Below are 13,331 nucleotides of genomic sequence, written 5' to 3'. Positions count from 1 at the left end.
CACTTTTATTCTCACATTTAAATCAAAGATTTTAAGCAACTGCATAAAATTTTTTTTTATAACCAGCCTTTAAAAAAAGATGACTGTAATAAGCGGTGTATGCAGCTGGCCACTGTGGGGAAACTCCAGGTGGCATTAGGTGGCTAATTTTATTAGCCATGAAAATTATTTTTTAAGGACTCAAGGACCTTCTTGTACAAACACAAAGCCTTGAGTCCATTCATATTTTTTTCTTGGCACTTAAAAAAATGTAAATAATATCCAAGCTTCAAGCAATAGCCAGTGAACCAAGCTTCTCAGAGTGTACTGGCAAATTTTCTTTTCTTTCTTTCTTACATCTATTCATATGTTTCCCTGTTGATTATTCTAAATCATATCAAATAAGAAAAAGCAATTTTTTGAATAATTTTTAATGAATAAAATGTCATGGCAGTTAAAAAACACTTTTTATATAATTGTGATAAAAAGGTCTAGGAGTCTGGTTACTTTCAGAAGGCACTGTACTATTATTATTTTAGTTATTCCTTCTGATTACATCCTGTAGCTCATATTCATAATTCAAAGGAAATTATTCATGGAATAAAAATGTGTCTGGTAAAACAATTTTCAAACCCTATAATTAGTTCACTAATTACTTTATAATCACAATTAAAAAAATAAAAAAATAAATCCATCTGACTCCATTATAACCTTTTACAAAGTTAGAGTTAAAGAATTCATACCTGACCAAACACTAAAACAAACCGTTCAAGAATATGGAATATAAAGTATCCTAATACACACAATTTAGACAGTCCATATCCATGTTTCAACATTCACATGTTCATTTCCATACTGTTCCATGAAGAAGCAAGATGAAACATCAAGATCACTTTATTTGAAACAAAACTTGATCATACTTATTTACAATTGAATGACACAGAAAAAAAAGAAAACAAACATGGAACAACCATTCACTCTATGGACTCCAGAATGACACAGATGGTTGAACAAGCAGACTTCATTCTACATATTTGCCAAGAATATCTCCATCCCGGAACAGGAAATAGTCCTACAAAAGAAAAGGAAAATACAAAAATGGCCATTGTAAAATCAAGGCACTATTATACAAATTATAAATATCATTTGGTTACATGTCTTCTATTGAACTTAGCACCATATTTCATTTCTGACAGGAATGAAAACAAAGCTGTGAAGAATAGAAATACTGTGTTCAAATGAACTGAAAAAATAAAAAAATTATGTAATCTAAGATCCTTTATACAGTGCATGCCATTGTAAAGACTATACCTCACAGCCTTGTTTTCATCTGTTAAATTCATTATGGTGTCTGACCTGACTAAAGTCTATAATAACATGCCAAGAGCTTTAAATAATAGACTAAATGTATACATATGAACTAATAATAAGAAATACATAAGAATACAAAAAAATCAATCCTCTTATAATGCAATCATGACCAATGATCTAACCTTATCATCAAGAAAAACTTTTGTTCCTCCATACTCCGGCAGCATAACTTTATCCCCAACTTTGACGCAGACAGGTGTTACTTTCCCATCCTAAAAGACAGACAGCATTTAAACTCTGAGGTACAGCCTGCATCTCACACACTGTAAAGACAATGCTTAAATCAGATCAGAAGATAGGAGTTTATAAAAAAGCTACCTTGTTGGTGGATCCTGGACCCACTGCCACCACTGTAGCCTGCAGCACTTTGGCTTGAGCCTTTTCTGGAATCATGATGCCTCCTTTTGTCACCGTCTCTGCAGCTAGCCGCTCCACCAACACGCGGTCGAACATGGGAAGAAATTTCCGGAAAGCCTGCTTTGGGGCAAAGGCATGCTTAGTACAGTGTAGAAATAGTCGATGCGTGTTTTGCAACACTCCAAAAATGTACAACTAGGGGGCATTGCAGACTAGAAAAGAGAAAATTATTTCCTTTTATTTTTTTCCAAGTCTTCCTTTTCCTCTACAGTTTTTGCTATATTTGTAAATCTATATCCAAAGGTGTTCAAATAATATGAATCAATCAAAAACTATTATGGTTACATTCACTTTTAAAAGCAGGCCTTTAAGTAATGCTTTCCTAAAATGCACTACTGTAAGTTCTTGACTCATTTAAATCTTTAGTTTACCTCCCATACAGATTACAAATTTTAGGCTACTAAATTAGATGCACATTTAAAACGGATACCTTTAAGAACAAAAAAAAACTCTGACCATTACGGTTCAAAGTTTCAAAGACAAGAGCAGCTGCTTGTCTGAGAACAGATGTGTGTGTGACCTTGAGAGAAGGTCATGTGTGAGAGAGGGTAGATGGGATAGGAGATGTTGAGGATTCATGTGGGGGAGGAGAGACGTTTGGAGGTTTTGTAAATGTTTACTATCCTGCCGAAGGACAAAAGGACAGGCAACATGATAACCGTCCAAGGCTGAATGGTTCGGAATGTAGAAGATTCTAGAATGAATCAGTTGTGCATTTCATCTGGCCTCATAATACATTTAAAAGCAATTCACAATTCATGTCACAAATGTCTTTCGTGATTGTCTGGTAGCCAATAACGTGTAAGCATTTTTAATTAATATGCTATGGTAATTTATTACAAGGTTAATCCAGACAAATAAACTGAAAACCCCTCTTGAGACAATATTTCATCTCTATGCCTGAATCTAACTGAAAACTAAATAATCAGAGTTACAGTACATCACAATGCACATGTGTTCGCCTCCATTCAAAAAGACCCGGAAGTTCATATCTTCCTGAAACGCTATTGGCTATAATGATCTTGGAGCTAGCAGTGTGACAACCTGATTCAAGAAATGAAGACGATGGAAATATATTGAGTTTTCACATGCAAGATGTGACCGTACCTGCAAGACAAATACTTTATACGCATGAACAGAAATTATCATTCTACACACTGTCATATAAAATAAAACAGAATATGCTGTAATATAAATATACCACCTTTTTAAACAATCCTTGTCTGTAAACCAACGATTGGCTAAGATTTAGTGATAGCAAACCGGGTTACCTGTGAAATCCCCATTCCTGCTCACAGCGAACCACTCATTTTAAACCATTCTCACAAACACTACGTGTACTAGTAACAGGCTTCGCATCGCATAAATTCCTAACCGTGACCTTGCAGCTGCAATTTACTGAGCGTTATAAAACATAGCGCTATCTCAGTCACACAGATCAAAGAACTATAGAAACAAGTCATTCAGATGGTGCAGCTAGATCAATTATCTTACGCGTCTTACCATTTTTGCTGATCTTTATGAAAAGCGCGTCCGGCAGAGCAGCAACTGGACCACTTCACTAGGGCGATCCACGTGAGGAAGAAATGTCCGGAAGGGTACTGCGCATGCGCCAAAAGCTAATCCTTACCGACCCCCGTGCTAGAATATTCCTCGGTCGCCTAAACCAGGGGTAGGCAAGTTCGGTCCTAGAGACCCGCAGTCCTCCTGCAGAGTTCAGCTCCAACCCTAATCAGACACACCCGAACAAGCTAATCAATGCAGGTGAGGTTTGTTTTCAGGGTTGGAGCTGAACTCCGCAGGACTGCGGCTCTCTAGGACCGAACTTGCCTACCCCTGGCCTAAACGTTACACAAAGACATTTAATTTTTTTTTTACTAGTTTAAAAGGCATTGTTGATTACAAATAACCAAAGAAAGGTAGTAAAAAGCTACCTAAATAAAAAAATATATATATATTAACCCACTCTAAATACTAAATAAATAATTATACAACAAAAATACGAATGTATTGACTTATATAAACCAACATATTATATCATATATAAGACTTTAAACAAAATCAAAGACTTTTGTAAAATGCGATCGCATTTCTTGTTGCACAATCTTGACCTCTGACGTCTTTTTCTCTCCAATAGAATCTGCGAAAATTCTCGAACGTGACGCCCCGGAACGAGCATAACAACAATATAAAGGGCTATTTTAACGCATTTTATTTATATGCTCCTTCAGTGTGAACTAAATATGTTGAGTGACATTGAAACAAAAAGCAAATGAAGGCATCTGTGTATTTAAGAGCTTAATGCGTAGCTATTGTTTGCTCATTTATAACAGTGGGTTATTCAGATGTCAGGGCGGGGGGAGGTTACCCGGATGAAGAACACATGTGAGTTCAGTGTAACTGCAGCAGCTTTAAAACGGCTCCTTTTCTTCTTATATCGTTCAGTCTGCTGTACTGACGGACACGCGTATCCCTTCATTCACCTCCAGATCACTCTGCAGTAAGTCAATTATAGCATTATACTCATTTATAAAAGCCTAGAAACATACTACACCGCATAACGCTGTTTACTGGCCTGGTAATATAAAGATTAATGAGGTCAAAGAGGCAGATATGTAACATCATTTTGTAATGCCAGGGCTCTCAGTTGGTTCTGTCGAGTTGTAAAATAAGATTGTGCACGTTTACCATGTAATTGGCTGTCATTTAATCCTATCGTATTCTAGAACATTTAGACTTTTCTGGCAGATGCTGATGGTGCTCATCAGAATAACGGGCATGAATGCAACCGATATATTATGCATATCACATACATTGCTTGGTAATTATAATGCATCAGTGTCATATCTGCTTTATTGACTACTTTATTATCAAAATAATAAAGCTCAGTCTTAACAGAAATATAGTGGGGAGTATAGCTTGCATGCAAATTCGATGATATTGAGGCCTAAGAATTCTACTCTTGTTATGTATGAAATATTAAATCGGTGTCAGGGCTACAATGGTTAGTTTTGCTCAAACAAAAGGAATACCCCGGGAACTGTGTAACTTGAACGCATGAGGATGAGAGATCATGTCCGGCTCTGTCGTGACGCGGAGGGATTGTGACCTTGTGACGCCCTGAACGCACGTGGGGGAGATGAAAGCCCACTACAGGCTCTGAATGACATGAACATGAACACATTTCAGTTTAGTGTAATTATTACCTGCTGTTATCCTTGCTTTTTTAAAACCTTTTCCCTTCATTTTTATGGTTGATGATCTGGCTTTGAACATTGTAGTAACTGTCCAGGTGAACCATGCCAGTGATGGTTATATCCTTGTATTTTCTAAAGCATGTTTTAATGGAAAGCCTTGATATTTTGAACACGAAATATGATGAGGATACGTGAATGAATGAATCAGGCAAAGATTCATATAATGCTTTCAGGGGCCAGCGGGGGCAAAGACTAATTTTTGGCATCTGGAGGTCTCATGTGACCTCAACACAAGACTTGAATTTTTTGGGGGTGGGAAAGGGGAGTTTGGGAGGTTAAATATCATGCATAAAATGTCTCCACTGCCTGAGCTATCAATACAAATGTGAAAAACCACATGATTACGTTCTATAAAAAAAAAAGCTCCGAAGAGTTCTGTCAGCCAATCAGAAACGGCTCTCTACCAACATCAGCCAATGCCATGGGTTTTGGGCGGGGCTACCTGTTTTACTAAATCAGTTTTCAACCAGAGATTCCGAGAGTGGCTCAAGATCATTTTGCATTATTTATGCATTATTTTATTTATTTGTAAGACTTTTTTATGACTAAATTTGGTAATGGGAGAGTAAAAATATTTTTAAAACGTACACCGTTCAAACTAGGCTGCTTATGTTGAAGTGTTTGGGATGTGGCTTTTAATGATGAGACCTTTTTTGTAATCAGGCTCTCAAAAAGTATATAACAATTTGGATATCGATTTATCGGCCAACATATCGGTTATCGGCTTTCAAAAATAAAGAATAATCGGTTATCGGTATCGGCCAAAATTTTCATATCGGTGCATCCCTACTTAAAATGACAAAACTACTAAAGATCTATGGGAAAACATGAATACATAAGAGAGCCTCATTCTTAAAGTGTGACTCTAGACTTTGAAAAGTCATGTAAATTAATAAAATCTTGTGGGCATTTTTTAAAAGAATATAATTTTATTTTTTTTTCTAGTCATGCCAAGCTCTAAAATATTTTATCAAGTAGAAGTTGAGTAAAAAAAAAATCGTATTACTAATCCTTATCCGATAAATCACAAACAACTGAAATCACAAAAATCTTTTTTTTCTTCTAATGATGTAAAAATCACTTGTATCATGAATAATCTGTATTAAAAAGTGTTCTGCTTCTACTCTCTTTCTCATTAGAAATGCTGCGTTTACCCAGTGTAATGAAACAGATGAGGCCAGTGTGCAGGGCGCTGGCCCCACACCTGACCCGTGCGTATGCCAAGGACGTCAAGTTTGGAGCAGATGCCCGCGCCCTCATGCTCCAGGGCGTTGACCTGCTGGCTGATGCTGTGGCCGTCACCATGGGACCAAAGGTAGGCTGAGTTTAATCAGTCGCCAGGGGAACAGCAGATATGTTACTCCCCTTAAAGTCACATTTGCAATCATTAATGGCAGGAACAACTAGATTCGCCTCTCTACCTCAGGGTCGCACCGTTATCATTGAGCAGAGCTGGGGCAGCCCTAAAGTCACCAAAGATGGTGTCACAGTTGCCAAAAGTATCGACTTGAAGGATAAGTATAAGAACATCGGGGCCAGGCTGGTACAGGACGTGGCTAACAACACAAATGAGGAAGCTGGAGATGGCACCACAACCGCCACAGTTTTGGCCCGTGCTGTTGCCAAGGAAGGATTTGACACCATCAGCAAAGGCGCCAACCCTGTGGAGATCCGTAGAGGAGTCATGCTGGCGGTGGAAGAAGTCATCAATGAACTCAAGAAACTCTCCAAGCCGGTCACAACACCAGAGGAAATTGCTCAGGTAAGAAGTGCCCTAAAAACGCCCACTATATGGTAGGTTTTTAAAAAACATTTTTTTTTAACTTTTAGTTTCTGTCAATCTTTCTTTGATATAGGTGGCCACTATTTCTGCCAATGGAGACACTGAAGTTGGTAACATCATCTCCAATGCTATGAAGAAAGTGGGCCGCAAGGGTGTTATTACAGTGAAGGTAGGCTGCTACACTAAGTAGTATTTAGTACAGGTGGAATGATGGTTTGATCCTTAAAATACCTCACAGTTGGGCTGTAATTCTTGTTTAAAGGATGGTAAAACCCTACATGATGAGCTTGAGATCATTGAGGGCATGAAGTTCGACCGTGGCTACATTTCTCCTTACTTCATCAACACCGCTAAAGGTGTGTATTTTGTAATAGAAGCTCATGTGTTTGTACCAGTATGAATTGGATAGTTCACCTAAAAATTAACATTTTGTCGTCATTTACAAACCCGTATGAGTTTCTTTCTTAGAAGAAGATATTTTGAAGAATGCTGGTAATCAAACAGTTGATGGTCTCCATTGACTTCTATAGTATTTCTTTCCTTTCTGTGGAGGTCAATGGGGGCCAACAACTGTTTGGTTCTTCAAAATATCTCCTTTTGTGTTCGGAACGACACAAGGGTGAGTAAACGATGAAAAAAAATTAAGGCTGGAATGACAACAACACATATTCTCTGTTTGCAGGCCAGAAGTGTGAGTTTCAGGATGCTTACCTGCTTCTGAGTGAGAAGAAGATCTCCAGCGTACAGAGCATCGTGCCAGCACTGGAACTTGCCAACCAGCATCGCAAGCCTCTGGTCATCATTGCTGAAGATGTGGACGGAGAGGCACTCAGCACTCTGGTCCTCAACAGGTTTGTCTCTAAAAACACAAGTTTGCAAGAAATACATGGAATGGATAGATGTGAAATAGAACTTCTGATTCCAGAAATATGGAATCTCCAAATAGATTTCAGAGTATTTGGCTTTTTTTTTTTTTCTTTTCTTAAAAATATTATTTATGTTTATTTTCTTAATGACATTGGCTAATACTACAGGAACTTGCAAGAGATATATCAAAGTAACAACTGTAGTAACGTTTTTTTTTTTAAATTTATTTATTTATTTTTTTGGTAAGGTATGATCCTTTAGAGCAGGGATCCTCAAATCTGGCTCGCGAGATCCACTTTCCTGCAGAGTTTAGCTCCAACCTTGTAATCAAACAAACCTACCTGTGATTTTCTAATGATCCTGAAGACATTGATTAGCAAACTCAGGTGTGTTTGATTAGGGTAGAGCTAAACTCTGCAGGAAAGTGGATCTCGCGAGCCAGATTTGAGGATCACTGCTTTAGAGGTTTAAGAATAGGCTGTTATTTAAAGATTCTGGGTTAAAGGTCAATGCTAAAATTTGCCAACAGGTTGAAGGTTGGACTTCAGGTCGTTGCAGTTAAGGCTCCAGGATTCGGGGACAACAGGAAAAACCAGCTGCAGGATATGGCAATTTCCACTGGAGGCACGGTATGTGCCTAAGCTTTTGTCTTCATCTGTATTCATTACATTAATTAATAGCTCATTTAAAATATCTCATTTATTTAATGCTTTAACATTGTATTATGGCTCGTATCATCTCTTGAGGTATTTGCCATTGCCTATAATAACATGATGAAGTCTGGTAACACAGCTGATCTGTGTGTTTTCAGGTGTTTGGTGATGAGGCTGTGGGTCTGGCCATTGAGGATATCCAGGCACATGATTTTGGCAGAGTCGGCGAGGTCATTGTGACAAAGGATGACACGATGCTCCTCAAAGGCCGTGGTGATTCAGCAGCTATTGAGAAGCGTGTGAATGAGATCGCTGAACAGCTGGAGAGCACTAACAGTGACTATGAGAAGGAGAAACTCAACGAGCGTCTGGCCAAGCTCTCCGATGGAGTGGCTGTGATTAAGGTATGAAAGCAGGAAGAATGTATAGTCATTTGTTAGTATGTGTCCATCACCATGATAAAAGAAAAATCATTCGGTTTATTAGGTTGGAGGAACAAGTGACGTTGAAGTGAATGAGAAGAAAGACCGCGTCACTGATGCGCTGAATGCCACTCGAGCTGCTGTGGAGGAGGGAATAGTTCTTGGAGGAGGATGTGCCCTGCTGCGCTGCATCCCAGCCCTGGACAACATCAAGCCAGCCAATGATGATCTAAAGATTGGTAAGGACTGAAGTGTAGATCTCATCCTCCAGATGTCCTGTAAGAAGTAACCCTCTGTTAACTTCCCCAAACTGACTTTTTTTTTGCTCTTAAAGGTATCGACATCATTCGCAGAGCGCTTCGTATTCCTGCAATGACTATTGCCAAGAATGCAGGAGTTGAGGGCTCTCTGGTGGTGGAGAAGATCTTGCAGAGCGCTCCAGAGATTGGATATGACGCTATGAATGGAGAATATGTCAACATGGTCGAAAGAGGCATTATTGACCCCACAAAGGTGTGTATTTGTGGTTCACTAACTTATGTTATCAGTTTAAATCAGTAATAATGTCAGAGCGGTTTCTGTGAATTAATATCTCGACTTGTATGATATTACAATACTGCCCTACATTATATACACCATTTAAACTTTTTTTTTTTTTTATGATCAGTTACTTATTTTTGTGGAAACCATTTTTTTTAATAGAAAGTTCAAAAGAACAGCATTTTTTGAAATGGAAATAATTTGTAACATTTATAAAAATATATAATTTTTGATTAGTTTAATGCCGCCTTAAAAGCATTCATTTCTTTAAAATAAAGTCTTACTGACATCAAATTTTAATGTATATTTTTATATTTTGTTGTGATGCCAAATAGATGATAATGTACTACCTAAATTATTTTGTAGCATTTACATATTTTTTTTTATCCTGTAATCCGTTATTGGCTGTAAAATTAAAATAATTATTGATAGGGATGTACCAACATCACAATCAAAAACGCAATGCTCCTATGTTCAGTAAGTGTATTGTCTTTGTCTCCCTCTGCAGGTCGTGAGGACTGCTCTGCTAGATGCTGCAGGCGTTGCATCTCTGCTGTCTACTGCTGAAGCCGTTGTCACCGAGATACCAAAGGAGGAGAAGGACATGCCGGCGGGAGGAATGGGAGGCATGGGTGGCATGGGAGGCATGGGTGGCATGGGATTCTAAACCGATCTGCACCGACGTTAGTGAAAGGGTTGTGGGCAGGGGACATGATTTGCCCCTCCCTTTCGAACCTGCCGAAATTGAGTGCTGGTGGTCTGATCATGGAGCAAAAGAAATGGACCTTACAGTCTCCCATCCTTCCACCGCTATGTCCAATCTTATCTCTCTACTCATGGCTGAAGACGTCACCCTACCGTGGGAGAGTCTGTCTGCCTTTGTTCTATATCATTGTGCTCACCAAGTCTAATGGGAAAGTGCATTTAACATTGCATACTGTCATGCTGTTGTGTTGTACGAATATCATTGTCCGTATAGCTGGTTTTGAATCAGACCATCTGTAGGGGCTTTAAAAGCCAGATGTTCAGGTTAAAGTTTGTCTTAATGAGCAAGAAAGTAGTAGGAACTTTGACCACTTCATTGTTCAGTTTTTTTTTTTGTACTGTTCATTTTCATGTAAAAATAACCCCCTCATTTGAGGATTACACAGCTGTGACGAAGCAAGTACTTGTTTTGCCTTCAACTGTTACTTTTGTTTTTCTCACGGAATAGAAATATGTTGATATCCGCTTAAAGAATTGTGTGATGTTTCTTAAAGGGATAGTTCTCCCCCCAAAAAATAATTTACTCATTTACCCACCTTCGTGTTTTTCTAAACCTCTATGACTGTTTTTTTTTTTTCCTGTGGAACACTATATATTATATTTTGAAAGTCCGAGAGGTCCAAAACAACATTCAACAGCATGTTGGAGACTTTTTTTTTTTTCCATAATCTCTTTTGGTTGATGACAATTTTCATTTTTGAGTGAACTGTCCCTTTAAAATCGGGTTGAACATCTTTTGGTCAAGACTAGAGTTTGGTAGGAAGGTTGAGTGGAGGGATGGGTGAACTTGTTGCACAGCAGTTTTTACAACAGCCATGCAAGTGTATGCCCAACAAAATATTGAATACAATTAGTGCGACGTTATTGTAAAGATATAACTTTTGAGTAGTGGTACAGAAGTGTTTAAAAAAAAAAACTGTTTATTAAGAGAATTACTTGTTTTTAAAGCTACATTCTCTATGAATGTGCAACAATGATCATTCAACAATGTTTTGTACAATATAGTCATTAATTCTGTATTTTTTTTATTTAATAAAATTCAGTGTTCACAAAGAAATGAGTTTTGTCCAGTTGATGTCCTAACCAATCAGTGGCTGCCTTGTAAGAAAGATTTTACATTAAAAAATATTTGTATAAATCAACTTAAAACCGTGATAAACTTATTGTTATAGCCTGACACATTTTATCATTAATTCAGCATAAAATGGCACTCACAACTAAGGACAAGCCTTGATTTTTGAGAATTGATTGGATTGTGAAAAGTGGGCATTCCATACCAGACTACTCCCCTCGAAACAGCAGCAGCCTCGGTGACGTCTGAAAAGGCTATTGTCTTAGAAGTGAAGCCAACTACATTTAGACTACTACAAAGACAAACGTTTGTTCCTTTATCATACGTACTGATCGGACCAGGAACATGTTAAGAAACAGGTTCATTCTGATTTCATGTTAAGTCTAGACTTGTTGACGATTATGTGAATAATACAGCAACACTCTTTTAATAATTAAAGTAGATGTTCAGCCTTCAATGATTTCCAAGCTGCATTCACATTTGAAATTACCAGTGAATAACAAACAATATTGGCTGTTCACACTCAAAGTATCTAACAGATCTGCTTTTGCTGATAATTAAAAAAAAAAATTATACGGAGCATTTAAAAGCGTTTTAGTAACTTTCAGTAATCAGTTACCAATAATATTTTATGAATGTGTTCCTTCAGATTACAATAATACTTCTGTCAGCTTATTTAATTACTATTCCAATGGCTACTTTGAAATATTATAATAATACTATTAATTAGTATTTCTTCAAAATGTATTCTGTGAGCAGGATGCACATTTTTTACATACTATTTAAAAATAAAAGTAGTAGGCAGCACACTGTATATCCTGCACATTTTGCATAATGCTAATATTTAATTCCATCTGAGCCAAAGAGTTGTAATTAGATCTCAGGGCCATCACTGTCACTGGCCACTAGGGGTCATGACACAGGTTACTCGGCCTTCTAATATTATCCCTCACATGATCACCCTATTTTAAGTGTGGAAACTAGTCAGAACCAGATGTTGGTAAACAAACACACAAGGCTAGGTTTTACATATAAAAATAGTTTATAAACCATGCAGGCAGGATATATATATATATATTCACCCACAACACGCATTAAAACAAACAAAAAGAAGAGATCCCAAAAAGAAAGAAAAGGGGAAACAAAGATTATCCATTTGTTTTTTTTATAGCTCAATTGTACGCTAAAGATTAGTCTGTGGTCTTACACTGGATATGTACACGTGGTTAACCCATAACCAAAATAAATACAGGATACTCGTATACATGTTTTTAAGATAATGATAAATAATATGAAACCTTCTCTGTAAAAGGCAGTAAGCGAGCGTATGTGGAAGCGAGCAGGGTATGGACTGGAATCTTTAAAGGTCTGTGTTGACGGATACCTCACTGCAATCTGATGAGAGCTCTGGGAAAGGTTCGCTACGTTCCACTCCGTTTCCCAGAGTTTGGGCCCTTTTAGAAGCAGTGGATATCATAGATGGGTGAGCAGTCTGTTAAAAACAACATACAGACATATTGCACACCTCTAGGAGAGAAAAGCAGTCTTTAATCTGGACACTTAAAATCATCTGAGGAGTGAACTGGAGCACCACTGCCAGGACTAAACTGTGCAGAATGGTATAACGCAAGGCAGTGTGGTGAAAGGGAGCCTCTTAGCGTTTATTTTTCATGCCCTTTTTTGTGCTGGTATGCAAGAATACAACAGACCTGAGTCCAGTGTGTAGCCTTGATACCCTGATAGCACTTTGTGCATTTGGCTGCAGCAACAGTCAGTCTTCTGCACACGACGCGCACTCAACTCAAGTTGAGTCTCCTCATCCCTTTCTTGAAATCTTAAAGGATCACCTAAAAGCTTCTCAATAAATACATCACTCACCTGTCGTATGAACTGTGTAACAACAATCTTTCCATAAAATATCTCAAAATAACGTCCTCTCGAAGAAACCCATGACCTTTGTCTATTGTGCCATTCATGAAGCCATTATGGTTTTTGGCAGCTGTTTTAAAAACCATCTCAAGGTCCTCATATTAAAAATATAAGGCTCAAGGTGCCATACTGATAGCGGGTTTTAAAAAGTTAACATGGAGGTAGTGGAGCAGGGCTCAGTGGGCACAATCAAGCTCTCCATGAAAAGATCCAGCCACATTTGTTTTTTTAGCATAATTTTTTTTTTTTTTTTTTTTTTTAATTAACTGGTTTTTT

The 13,331-nt window shown here is 37.8% G+C and overlaps 2 protein-coding genes across 4 annotated transcripts; one reads left to right on the top strand and one right to left on the bottom strand.

The window, feature by feature from the left end:
• Positions 1-855: 855 nt before the first annotated feature.
• LOC107569672 (10 kDa heat shock protein, mitochondrial-like) lies at positions 856-3,480 on the bottom strand. Of its 3 annotated transcripts, none has more exons than XM_016255820.1 (4): positions 3,271-3,480; positions 1,669-1,824; positions 1,473-1,562; positions 856-1,051 (listed from the first exon to the last, which is right to left on the bottom strand). In XM_016255820.1, exons 1-4 carry the CDS (start codon positions 3,271-3,273, stop codon positions 1,001-1,003), a joined length of 300 nt encoding a protein of 99 aa, XP_016111306.1. In that variant the 5' UTR covers positions 3,274-3,480; the 3' UTR covers positions 856-1,000. The 3 variants fall into 3 exon arrangements, with proteins under 3 accessions (XP_016111306.1, XP_016111299.1, XP_016111290.1); XM_016255813.1 differs by having other exon boundaries at positions 1,669-1,827; positions 3,271-3,476; XM_016255804.1 differs by lacking the exon at positions 3,271-3,480 and adding an exon at positions 3,039-3,190.
• Positions 3,481-3,994: 514 nt separating this feature from the next.
• On the top strand, positions 3,995-10,368 carry LOC107569661 (60 kDa heat shock protein, mitochondrial). Its single transcript, XM_016255793.1, has 11 exons — positions 3,995-4,267; positions 6,164-6,339; positions 6,451-6,786; positions 6,881-6,976; positions 7,070-7,163; positions 7,490-7,658; positions 8,204-8,303; positions 8,486-8,731; positions 8,814-8,988; positions 9,084-9,262; positions 9,798-10,368. The coding sequence occupies exons 2-11, from the start codon at positions 6,166-6,168 to the stop codon at positions 9,954-9,956; spliced, it is 1,728 nt and encodes a 575-aa protein (XP_016111279.1). The 5' UTR covers positions 3,995-4,267; positions 6,164-6,165; the 3' UTR covers positions 9,957-10,368.
• Positions 10,369-13,331: the final 2,963 nt, after the last annotated feature.

This window comes from Sinocyclocheilus grahami, unplaced genomic scaffold (assembly GCF_001515645.1).
Source record: "Sinocyclocheilus grahami isolate Dianchi unplaced genomic scaffold, SAMN03320097.WGS_v1.1 scaffold28.1, whole genome shotgun sequence".
NCBI classification, from domain to species: domain Eukaryota; kingdom Metazoa; phylum Chordata; class Actinopteri; order Cypriniformes; family Cyprinidae; genus Sinocyclocheilus; species Sinocyclocheilus grahami.
Note: the sequence above shows the minus strand (reverse complement) of the source record. Positions and strands in the feature narration are given on the sequence as shown.